The sequence below is a fragment of the Miniopterus schreibersii genome (assembly GCF_964146895.1).
Source record: "Miniopterus schreibersii genome assembly, chromosome: 7".
Classification (NCBI taxonomy): domain Eukaryota; kingdom Metazoa; phylum Chordata; class Mammalia; order Chiroptera; family Miniopteridae; genus Miniopterus; species Miniopterus schreibersii.
In genome coordinates, this window is record NC_138108.1 from 46,425,047 (window position 1) to 46,438,250 (window position 13,204).

The 13,204-nt window shown below is 41.6% G+C and overlaps 1 protein-coding gene across 4 annotated transcripts in view; it reads right to left on the reverse strand.

The window, feature by feature from the left end:
- Positions 1 to 710: 710 nt before the first annotated feature.
- CSRNP3 (cysteine and serine rich nuclear protein 3) overlaps positions 711 to 13,204 on the reverse strand; it is a 171,500-nt gene continuing 159,006 nt past the window's right edge. For all 4 annotated transcript variants that reach the window (XM_081142803.1, XM_081142804.1, XM_081142805.1 and 1 more), the window contains 2 exons: positions 5,852 to 6,148; positions 711 to 3,983 (listed from right to left, as the gene is read on the reverse strand). In XM_081142803.1, coding sequence (XP_080998929.1) covers positions 2,937 to 3,983; positions 5,852 to 6,148 — 1,344 coding nt within the window. In that variant the 3' untranslated portion in view covers positions 711 to 2,936. The remainder of the gene's footprint in view (positions 3,984 to 5,851; positions 6,149 to 13,204) is intronic.

Sequence of the window (13,204 nt, forward strand, 5' to 3'; positions counted from 1 at the left end):
AAGTTCTTAAGTAGCCAGACTGGCTGTGTCTAGCTTGATCCCCGTTTTAAAAAGCTTAGAATAACTAGCGATTTCCTGGCATGTGGGCAGTATTTGTTGAATAGAAGGGCTATTAATGGGGGGAAAAGTCAGATGGAACACTGTGCTCTCAGTTTTTCTGGGAAAGGAAGTAACAATGAAATGATTCCATCATTAGCATTATTTGCAACTTTGACCCAATATTTTCAAACTATAGCTTTAAAAATTATAGTCTTTTTCAAACCACATTTTTTGGGAAAACTAACCAGATTCTAGGGTAGGGAAAATTCAGTACTCATTATTGGCCATTGCCTAAAATCTGCCGTTCTCCAGTGAGTGAGTGGTATACATCTATTTGTGTGTGAGAAAAAAAGAGAGGGAGAGAGAGATGGGGGTGTTTTAATAGGTAATCTGTGTATGTAGTTTGTGGGAGATATTTAGGGGTTAGGTTATGTATATGAAAATTTGGAATGGAAGCTGTCATGGTCAGAAGGTTAATCCTTTTATCCCCAGTTGGACAGGTAGGGAGATAAGCTCTGGGGTGATTTTTTTGTTTGTTTGCCTGTTTCTTGGTTAAGCATCCTTTTGGAAATGAAGCTACAAAACAGAGAACAGAGAAACAGAACCAAGTAGGCATCAGCCATCTTGGGAAAAACGAGGCTGAAGTGAATGAAATATCTATCCTTCCTTCAACCCTGCCCCAGCCAGAGTCACCTCTTCTCTACCATACTCTGTGTTCCAAGAATAAGCTGAGTGCTGCACATATAAATACTGTGAGGGCTTGTAACGGTCCAGCAAATATGGCACACATGATTCTTTCACGTGCTTGAATAAAGAACAATAGCCTTTCATCATTATCTCTTTGGGTCTGTGCTCTTTCGATTGTATTGGTAGGGGGAAAAATTTGGAGATCAAGCACTAAAAACTGTAACTTTGTAGACATCACCGGATATACTACCGATTGAGCAAAACCCCAATCTGATTAGCCCAACAGGCTTATCATTCAAAAGGAATATCCCTGCCCTCCTTACTGTTACCCCCATCAGGACAAACCCAAAGATCCTTTAATGTTAATATTAATAGTTATAAATTTGGCCCAGTGGTGGGGTAGGGAAGGGGCAGGAACCAACCGCACAGTGGAAGAGCTGCCAAGTAAACACATTTTCCTCAAGTCAAGTTTTAGTAGAAACTTTTCCATTGGAGGACTTTCTTTAGATCAAACATTTCCAAGTTCGATTAAATAAAATAGTTTTTTTTAAGGAACTGAGATCTATGATATATTTATATCCATATTTCTAAACATCTGAGTCTAAAAGACATAAAAATTAAGCAGCGATGCAGTCACTGAATAGCAAGGCATGTCCACATTTCAAAGAGGCATAAAATGTGAAATGATATAACAATAGGTCAAAAATATGAAACAGATTTAGCATAGTCATATCGTATTAAAAAAAAGGTAAAACACACTATTTAGTTACCTAAATTAATTTACAGGAAAACGGGATCTTAGAAGTCCTCCGATGAGCCAAGTGCAGATAATCTAAAGGTGTGAAGTGCATGTTTTATTTCTAACTGTCCCCTTGAACAAGAGAACGTGAGGTAATTAGAAAGTATTCAATGCATTCTGGACTGTTCTGTTAAATGTCCCAGGCAAGATAAATCAAAATGCTTCAGAAAAGTAAGGCCTAGTTGAGTATTTGGGAAGAGGCCCCCCTTCAATCAGCTAGTCACTAAATGGAAAGCTCACTGTACACTCGTTTTGTAGAGATGGATTGATCACGCTGTAGAAAAGGCTGGTTGCTGAGGATGTGTCTCTTCCATGCTCCTCAGGCTCCTCTGCTTTTACCGAGTTAGGTCTTCAGAGTGGCGAAGGAAAACAGGTCGTTTTTCCTTCATAGAGTATCGTTGGATGATTCCTCTATATTAATTATATGAACCTTATAATAATTACAGATTTAAAAATTAAAAAAAAATTTTTTTTTTAATCTCAAAGAGTTCTCAGTCCCCACCCCTCACAAGTTACCATGAAGGGGCACTAAAGTGCATTTTGATGTAGGGGAGTAGAGTTTAAAGGTGCTGTCCAAGCTAAGAACCAAGATGATGCTGTTTAAAAAAGAAAGGCAATTCCTTCTACCTCCATCTCTGGAGTCAACTGAGGGAGGGCAATGAAGTAGACCCTCACCAAAGGATTGTCCTAACTCTTAACTTCAGAGAAAACTGTGTAAGGACCTGCACATATAGACTCATTTATTTGTCCAAAATAGCAAAAATAGGCCTATTTCACCCTTAAGAAAGTATTTGCAAATTTGATCAGTTATGATAGTAAAAATGTGAATGGATTCCAGATGCAATCCATGTGGGCATGCTCGGTGGTCCTAACTATGCATCGTCAGCTTAAAAGAACATGCTGCTGTTCATTTTCATCAAAACGTGACTTCTAACTACCATAAATAAAATACACATGGAACGATTAAATCTTTTTCTTACAATAATTACTTTTACATTAAAAAGTCACCATCATCTTCAGATAATATCGAAAAGTAGGACTCTAAATCTTATTATTTCCCAGTCTTAGTTAACAATTTTGCACAGGCCCGATAATCCAAAACTTGGAGCTCTGGTCTACACAACTTGGCAGGTTTCACACAGTTTGACAGGTAGGCAATTGTGAGATATGCTTTTTAAAAATTAGCATTTTCTATCAAAACAGTCTGACATCTTTTTAAAATCCTCATAGAGACTGTATTTGTGCAATGCCACAGACACATAGCTAGAAAGGAGGAAACAAAATACAGTCTGGGAGATTCACCACAGTCCAAGTTTTCTTGGTCCTCAGTTTAAACAGCCGGGAGCCCGGGGAAATCCAATTAAATACAGTGCTTTAAATAGAAGAGCTGGTCCTGGAATAACTTCAGCTCCTAGACGGGGACGGTCTCAACCACGGGCGACTTGATGCACTCTTCATGCAGTCGGCTCTTTTCCGCCAGGCTCAGAGGGTTTTCAGCAGAACGCTCTGGGATGTGACCGTCGCCGTTCAACGCAGGGACAAACCCATCCTGGGAGGGGCCTTTCAAGTACGAGTGAAATTCCATCGGGGGATGGCTGGGCCTGTGCTCGGGATATAGGCCAGCGCAGGGCACGCCGCCGTCACCTTCCGAAGAGGAGCAGCAGACGATGACGGACGGGTTGGCCGCCGGGTAGTGGGCCGCGCCGTAGGCCTCTTCTGCCTGCCGGGCGTAGTCCACGAACTGCTCGGGGGTCATGGTGTAAGGCACCAGCGACAGGGGACCGTTCTTGACAGCGTCTCTTTCGGCATAGCTCTCGGCGAGGGGGCTGGGAGCCCCGGGGATGTGGCTGTCTATCTGGTAATAGAGGGTGGACGAGCTGGCATAGAAGGGGGCGTTCTTCGCGTGGCCGTCGTGAACAGCGGTGCCGTCGGAATAGCAGAGCACGGAGGGAAGGGGGACCACCTCGGCGTGGGGGCCCAGGCCGTCCCCGAAGCCATCCCCTTTCCCATCATCTTCCTCCTCCTCCTCCTCCTCCTCCTCCTCCTCGGACTCGCTGGGCGCCAGGCTCTGCGTGCTGGAGTCGGTGGCCCCGCTGCAGAAGCTGCTGCCGTCCTCCTCCTCTTCCTCCTCCTCCTCCTCCTCGCCCGGGCAGTCCAGCTCCTCGGCCGACGGCAGGTGCAGCACCGCAGCCTGGGGGTCGCCTTCGATCTCGAAATTGTCTGCGAGAGAATATTCCACCGAGTGGGCCACGGGGCCCACGGAGCTGCTGGGAGCGCCCAGCTCGCCGTGGCAGCCGTTCAGCGTGGGGACCTGCTGCTCCCGGTTCTTCTCCAGCTCGAGCTTCATGATCGTGTGCAGAAAGTGAGTCCGGACACGGATGGGGTTGAACTCAATTCTGCCTGCCGTGTTGCTGCAGCCTTCTTTAGAGCAGCCGCACGGGAAGGACATTCGGTCCACCTTGGAAGGAAGGACACGGGTTAGGCCCGCGGAGCTCTTGCAAAGCAAATGGAAACGCGGTCCCTCTCCAGCCCCTTTTGGGTCTGGGATTGCTTCGTTCCGCTTTTGCCAGAACAAATGGCAACCAAATTACAAATAGAAGCGAAGAGGGAAAGCGAAGGCAACACGAGTCAACCTAGTTTTAACACATATATTCAAAATCAAAAGGGGTTACAGTATTACACTAAAACTATGGTGTGTACTTTTAGTTCGCTGACCCCTCCTGTGCTTTCTTTACGTCTTACCTTTCCTTCTGATGCTGTTTTTCATCTAAATTATATGCCATCCCCATACTGGTTCATCTCCTTTTTTCTTGGCTTATTATAAAATGAACTTTTCTACCCAAGGGGTCCAGATTGACCTCATGCAGGATCGGGTAGCCTGATAATTTGCTCTCCTGGGCTTGCCTTCCCATTCTTTTGGATCTTTGTACATGCATGTACTTGAGGCCTCGTGTGTTTAGGTCCTGGCTCCTTCCTTCCCCTCCCCACTCCATTAGACTGCAAGCTTCTCAAGTAAAGGGGGTGCTCATTTAATCAGTATCTTAAAATTAGTTGAGTGACTGGATTCTGTAGACAGAGGAATGGTTTTCAGCAAGTGTTGTTGAACTGAACGCGTGAATCAAGCGATATGTGGAATTCTGGGAAACCCAAGGGCACTCCTAAAACATTTGCTAACTGTCCCCGATTCCTCCACTTAACCTGTATGCAGAGCAGAGCACAGGCCACCAGAAAGAACTTGCCCTGTTGGCCACCTTATCCAAACGCGGGGAATTTCCTAACTACAGAGGAGAAGGCAGACTCTCACATGGTCATCCTGGGCCCAATAAAAATTAGTAGCAGATGTCAGAGTCAGAATCGATAGCTGGTTTTTTTACTCATTAATCCCTCTTCTGTGAATCTACCTCGAACCACTGTTCAGCTGATGAGAACAGTCTTTTTCTTCTGCCTGCCCAAAGGGCCCTCCTTATTAAAACAGCCCAGTTTCTACCTAAAATAATGACACCTCACTAATTATGGAGCACCAATGGTATTATATGGATGAATGGGGACCTGAGAATCAAGAATTGGCAAACTTTTTTTTGTAAAAAAGTTTACATGTTTCATTACATGTAGGGGTCAGAGAGTAAGTATTTTAGACTTTGTGGGTCATAGGTCTCTGTGGGAACAACTCGGCTCTGCGTAGAGGTGTGAAAACTGTCTTGGACAACACATAAACGAACAAGCAAACAAAAACATGCCTGTGCTTCCACAAAGTTTTATTTACAAAAAACCGGTGACAGGCCTGTGAGTTATACAGTTCGCCAACCCCTGATCAAGTTCAGCCTTTTCACGTTAGCGATGTGGAGACAGAGCCCAGGAAGCTGACACTGCCAATTTCACACAGCTGGCAAAAAGCAGAGCCAGGAGTAGAGCCCCGTTTTCTCAGTCTCAGTCTAGTAAATTTTCTACTAGTCTATACCACCTCTAACCAACCCCTGGATGGGTCAGAAAACAGAAACTCAAACGTTAGGGATGCCATGATCTGCCTGAATGCTTGCAAAAAACCAAAATCAGCTAGTGTAAGAAATGAACCCAAGAGCAAATAATGCCGGTTGACATAGCTGCAGCTTGGGTTGCCTTTCACCTTACACCTGATATGCATGAGCATATTACATATACCCATAAATGTTCTCAAATGAGTATTTTTCCTTTCTTAAATCATGTGTCTTGCCTTGCATTAAGTTTTCTTCTACACGTGGGAAGCTTCATTACATGCAACATGACTGCCTCTTTAGGGGGCGGTGTATTATCTCCTATCCTTGGATTCCCTGAAATGCAAATCCTTACCTGACACTTAATGCCTGCCAGGCTGCAGGTACATGTTTCCGGATCACAGAACACACGGCAGTCACAGCCACAGTCCTCTCGTGACAGGCGGATGGCTCGCAGCTCATGCTTTTCTTCCACATCAATTTTTTTCACTCCGGACGCCCGCAGCAGTGCTCTCCGTTTTTTTGTTGGCAGGGGTTGTAGGAAGAAGTACTCATCTACCTCTGTGTTGTCCAAATCAATATCATCATCAGAAATGTCATCCACTGTAAGGGTGCTGGCTTCTTCAGACTCCACTGTGCCGTTCTTAGTCATCTAGAAACACAAAGCGGCAAATGAGAGACTTCGCGTGCGCAGGGGCTAAAATCCCAACTTTTATACTCGGTAACAGTGAAACTATTACATAACACCACGTCCCCATAATCAATAAGTTGTTGTGGGTCAAATCAATTCCATTTATTTTGTTCTTTAGAGAAGTCACGGGGAGGAAAATGAAGGCATCAAAATGACAGGCTTTTAAAAGCACTGGCAGCAGAGGCTGCTAATTGGGCCTCTTAACCTCCTAACGTTAGAGCCAGAGTCAGAGCTTTCAGCCAGTGCACCGCGAAAGGGACCAAGGGTTACAGACGCCCATCAGTGAAAGCTGTCTTTAGACTTGGTTCGTGACGGGCAGCTCTGATGTTGGAATAAACGTGTCCTTGTTCAGAGCTGATAGCATCTTAGTGGGAGCCATTGCCACCCAAATCAGCAAACACACTGTCCTTGAAAATGACCACCCCGTTGTTGGGAATCCAGCAAAACCCCGTACTAGGAGATAAAGCTGTGCTGCACTGTGCTTTTGGGATTACAAACACGGTTGCCCTACAGAACATTCCAAGAACGAGCACTTGATATGAAGCAATCAGTCAGGTCAGTGCGCTCTCACTAAGACAAGGAGCAGAGGGCAGTGCTGGCAGGAGCTCGCCAGTGGGCACTGAGTCAATAAACTTGGCCCTCAGAGGAGTTCTCAAGAGCCTGTGCCCACAGCAATACCTTCCTCCTTACAGCTCATAGCTATTCTGCTTCTATTTATATTTATTTTCTAAATTAATTTCATCCATCAGTAAACCCTGAGTCAGTATTTCACTTCTTGCAGTTCTACCACCATATATTGTTTCCTTATAAAAAAGCATTTAGAAAGAGATGTTTTCTCTTAATATGAGCAAAAAATGAACTGTGAGGAGTAGCACAGGAATAAGTGCCAAAGCTCTATAATGGATTATTTTTAAAAAGTTCTAAACACAGAAGCATTTTTGATTCTCTAATTTTTAAATTTATTCATAAATGTCACTAATTGTAATTACTACAGTTCTTTTTTATCTTAATAATGGCTCAGTCATTACACAGCTAAAATATTCCCGTGACATCAGACATCATTCCCTTTACTTCATAGAAAAGTCCGACATTTAGCCTGGCCGGGCGTGGCTCAGTGGTTAAGCGTCAACCTAGGATCCAGGAGATCGGGGTTCGATTCCCACTCAGGGCACATGCCCGGGTTGTGGGCTCGATCGATGACTCTCTCATCATTGATGTTTCTCTCTCTCTCTCTCCTTTCTCCTCTCTGAGATCAATAAAGATATATTTTAAAAAAATAAAAAAATAAAATAAAAATAGAAAAGTCCGACATTTAGATAATAATATTAATTATTGAATCCCAAATCCCAAACTGGATTACTCTGAATGTATTGAAAGATGAATAGAGGATTGCTCTTTGCCCTCAAGTAGAGGAAACAACACAATAGCAAGTTTGTATTTTAAAATATACTCCAAAGGGTCCCTGAAATGCATTTTCAAATACTATTGAATTTCATCTTTTTAATATTTCAGAGCTTAAATCTACGTTCTTACAAAGGTGTGCATTCCCCTTTGCTAGGTTTTGCTTCTTGGCGTGATCTGCAATATATTTCCTTCCTTGGCATTTCTTTATAAAGGTATTGGTTAAGCTCTTTTCATGTTTCCGGGATGTCCACTATTAGGATGTTATTTTGATTGGCTGCCTTTACCATTTGTGTTAATTCTTATTTGCAAACAGAAGCATCTTTTTATCTGTAAAGATCTGATTTGCTAAGGAATTCAAGTGTGTAATTGCCTAACAGCTACTCAATTCTCTGTGACAGGAAAAGCTGCATTAACAAACAGGAAGAGTTACCTTTCCTATCTTGTCACCTCTGTGGCATTTAGATTTGTTTTCATTGATTCCTGGCTTGCCTATGGGACCCTCATCAAGCTTCTGACTCCACAACCAATGCAGAACACCCAGGACTTGGTTAGCATGATTCATTTCAATACCTCCTTGCTATTTAATCTCCATAATATTTCTATAATATTTATGCTCCCTTGTGTAACTAGTAACATCACAAAACAACAATAGGGTTTGATCTATAAAAAGTAATGATTGCGCCCTGGTTGGTGTTGCTCAGTTGGTTGGGGGTTGTCCCGTGCACCAAATGGTTGCTGGTTCCATCCCCAGTCAGGGCACTTGCCCGAGTTTTGTGCTCAGTCCCCAGTAGGGGGTGTGCAGGAGGGAGCCGATCAATGTTATGCTCTCATATTGATGTTTCTCTCTTCTTTTGTCTTCTCTCTCTCTAAAAATAAATAAATTGCTCTTAAAAAAAAAAAAAGGTTGCTATCATATAATGCATGAAATCTGAAAGGTAATAAAAACCAAGGTTTTAGCAAACATTTAAAAGCATAAAAAATTTAGGGTATTATGAATAACCAACTGGCACTTAAAAATTTTTTAAAGTTTGCATCTCAAACATAGATGATTCTTATTCCAAATACAAATGCTCCTTGGAACAAAATCTGCATCTCTTATTCTCACATACTTAAATTAGAATAAATAATTTCCTTTCAAAATAAAAACTCAATTAAGAAGCTAAAAGTCTTTCCCACAAAATTACATACTGTTATTATTGTTGCTCTAGAACTCACAAGGGGTCCTAATCTAGATTTTCAAAATCTCACATTAGCATTGAAGTGATCTGGCCAGATTTCCCCCTCACCTCTTCAATACCATCTCTGTCTTTTCTAATAAAGACTGGAAATATTCTAATTCAATCTGGCCAATTGGCTTATCTTCCCCTCTTCACAGTTTCTGGTTTGGAACGTAGCCATCGAGAGATATTACTCTCTTCTGTCCCCTTGGAAGTCCTTCCCCAGTCCTCTCCTCCTGTCTGTACACATTTGCTCCTTTAAAACCCAGGCCAAACCTAATGAGTTTAAATGCTTTTTAAAATCAGCGTATTGCAAAGGTTATTTTTAAATGTGTTTACTCATATTAGAACGATAGGGGGAAAAGTCAGTTAGCTCCCTATTTCCCTCATGCCCATCATGCTCTCAAGATCTAGTGCAAAGAAACCAAGGAGTCCTCCAAGACGTCCTAATCTACTGTTGCTGACTCCTTTACTCCATGGCCCATCTTCAGAATATTCTTTTTTTTTTTTACATTTTTCCTCTTTTTCCCCCTCCAACTTTATTGAGATATAATTGACATATAACACTGTGTAAATTTTAGGTGTACAGCCTGTTGATTTGATACACTTATATATTGCATGAGGATTAGCACTATAAGTAAAATGTCACAGTTGCCATTTCTTTTTTGTGTGGTGAGAACAGTTAAGATCTCTCTTAGCAACTTCAGAGTATATAATACTATAACCACCCTGCTGTACATTAGATCTCCAGAACTCATTCATCTCTTGACTGAAAATTTGTACCTCTGACAACATTTTCCCATCCCCCTCTTCCAGCCCCTGGTAAGCACCATTCTACCCTCCATCTCTATGAGTTCTGCTTTTTTAGAAGCCTCATGTGAGATCATACAGTATTTGCCTTTTCCTGCTTGACATATTTCACTAAACATAATTCCCTCAAGGTCTATCCATTTTGCAAATGGTAGGATAGTCGTCCTTTTCATGGCTGAGTAACATTCCATCATATATAACAATTTCCCTCTTGACATGAATGTTGCTTTTAAATGTCTTTACCTTATCTCAAAATACATTCATTGAATTTTCAGACTTTAGCTCATCAGACGGAGCTTCCTTTTATGCATTAATGAGGCTCAGATTAATTGTGACCTCTCCAAAACATGCTTAGAGAACATAATTCTCGGACCCCTATTTTAGTAGCTTTTCCCTGTATCTTCCAGATAGATTCCAATTTCTGACAGCACCTAATACAGTGCTGTCACTCTAACATGACACCGAATACAATGTGTCTAAAAATTTCTTCTGCTTATAAAATGAATGCATACAGAGTAACCAGCACATGCAAAGGAATGTTCTCTTTTGAGACAGATACCTTGGAAGGCAACCTGGCACTCAGACCATTTCTAGTTCAGTACCCTTCCCCTCAAATAATGTTGCCTTCCCCATAGCTCAAAGAAAGATTGCCAAAAATGGGGTTTAAGGAGATCACCAAGCAATCCTGGCCCTCAAACCTACTTTTATTCTTGTGTACGTGTGTGTGGAAAAAGAGAGGTTGGAGGTAGGGGTGAAAGAGGTAGGAGAAACGGATATGACACAAGTACAATATTAACAACAGTTTTGGAATCTGTGTGCTAGGCACTGCTCGGAGCACTTTACCTGCATTAACTCATTTAGTATCACAAAAATCTCATGAGATACCTATTATTGTATCTACTTAACTGATGAGGACACTGAGGCACAGATATGCTAAATAACTTGCCTAAGATCGCAAGCAGTGAGGACGTGCGCTAAATCACAACGTGGATATCTGACTCTATAGCTTATGCCTTTAGCTACCATGATAATTACAAATATACACTGTTTTTCTATATTTAATATATACTAAATGGTCTGTTGTGCTTATTTTGTATTAGGTATTAGGTGTATCAGTGCACAAGACACAAACCTTGATCTTAAGGGATTGGAGTAGAGATGAGAAATCTAGTAATTTCAATCTAGTTCCTAGCTGAGGGTGAACACAGGGCATTAGAGAGTATGTAGGAGGGATGCCTAGAGGTGGGGTGAGGAGGGAAGACGTTCACGTCTAGGCTTAACTCTGAAGGTGGAGCAGCAGTTGGATGAGCTGCTGGAGGCAGAAGCATTCCACACTGAGCAACAGCAGTTTCAAAGGCCTCAGGTGAGGCACAGGAGGAGGCATTCACTGGCCTCCGATTTATCCAGACGGCTGGACTTGTACGGGATCCCTACCTGTCTTGGTCCATAAGCAAAGAATAAAAAGCAGATAAAGAGCAGGCTTCAAAGAGTAGCTCCTGTGCTCTCCTGCCGTTGCCACCTGATGGGTGGTAAGTGATAACTTAATTCATGATTTCATTTAATGATCTTTACCTCATTATATACTTATCCTATATATGTGTATATTCATTTATATTGTATTGGAAGGATCTCAAGGTCAAGGACTCTGGTGTGTGTATGTGCTTATTTTGTTCCAGTGATGATACTTAACATGGGACTTAGTTTTTGAGTAGCTGGGTAAATTTGTCCAGACTTACTCAACAAAAGAAAAGACTGTAACTTTTTAAACAGAAAAGAAACATCTTAATTTTTCAAATCTGTCTGATATGTACTGACAAGTATGAATAAACAGTCTCCAAAGCCCAATAAAGTAAAACCCTTGCCCATCTCGATACACTCAAGGGATGGGACACATCACTGTCAGGATCAGTGAAGTGATTCAGAAACTGTTCTGGGTCAAGTACAAGAGGGGCTCAAAATGAAAATAAACTTTCAATCTCTCTTTTTTTCTTCTTATATCACCTAGTCGGCGAATTCCACTATAAATTTCAATGAGGTGCAACTTTTGGTGAATTAAGTGCCTGAAAAAAAATGCCAAAATGATTGTGAGAGAGAAACAACACTGAAAATATTGATTAAAATGCTAAAAATAAAACAAAGCCCCACAAAAATAAAAATGCATTTTCAGTGGTTAAAAAGTGCTCTTAGTAATAAAGTCTTCTAGTTATAAAGTTATTAACATATGTAAAAATTACAGTGAAAATAAGAATGTGAAGCTTTGGCCAGTTTGGCTCACTGGTTAGAGTGCCAGGTCTTGGGTTCGATTTCCTGTCAAGGGCACCTACCTGTGTTGCAGGTTTGGTCCCCTGCCCAGTCGGAGCACATGTGGGAGGCAACCAATGGATGTGTCTCTCACATCTGTCTCTCTCCCCTCCCCCTCCCTCCTTTTCACTTTTTGAAAAGTATCCTCAGGTGAGACTTAACAACAACAAAAATTAAGAAAATAAGAACGTGAAAAATAATTCAGTTTCACAAACACTAATTAGTATCTATTGTGATGATAATGACGTTGAGAGTGACCCAAGCTACCATGTACTGAAAACCAGGCACTGAGCTCCATATTTTATAATAATTTTCAAATAATCTTATGAAGTATTTTTTTTTTTAATAGTTGAGGAAATTGGAACCTTGAGAAGATAATTTGCCAAAGAAGACAGGAAGCAAGCTGAAGATATGACCTCACCAGCTAGCATTTCTTTTGGGTACTTATTTTGTGGGCATGTGGAGGTGACCTTTCTAATAGAGAGGCCAGAAGAACTTGGTCCAAGTGACAGCTACCATTGTCGAACTAATGTGTTACTTTTGATTTTCTCAGCTGACTTTTAGCACATATGCTCTGGCCTGCATTTAATCAGCATAGTATGCTGCCTACTTTTGTAATAATATATTAGTTTTGGTGATTTGTTTCATGTATATCTTCCCCATTGTACTGTGAACACATTGAGAACAGAGGCCACATCTGTCTTGCTCACCACTGCATCCTTAGCACCTTGCTAATTGTAACCCCACAGTAATTGATTAGTCAATATTTTTGAATGAGTGGATATCCTTACCACCATGCTATACTGCCAGTCACTGTATGCTAGGTGTCAGGGTTTACATACGCATGACAGTTCTGCCATCTAAGGAGCTTCCAGTCCTCTGGGGAGATGACCAGTTAATAAATATGATTTAGTGTGGTTAAGTGCAACAAAATATATGTGCAAGTTAGAGAATTAACAAGGAGGAGGGAATGAAAGACAAATAAAATGGAAGGGTAGATACAAAGGCACAAAGCAGAATTACCTCCTTCCTATTCTGATTCTATAGCTTCTATCAAGGATGAAACCGTCAATCCAGTAATGGGTGAATAGATATGTTAGGAAGGATTTTATGTGAAACAGAGATGGGATGCATTGAAAGAGTACTCAATTATTTTATGTCAGAGTCCCTGGGCTCAGGAAATTTGCTGTCAGCCGTGAAAAAGCTTGAAGTTATGATTGCTCAGTCTGGTATCTGTTAAGAGTCACGGGGAAAGGAATTAAAAGATAATCACAATGAGAGTGAA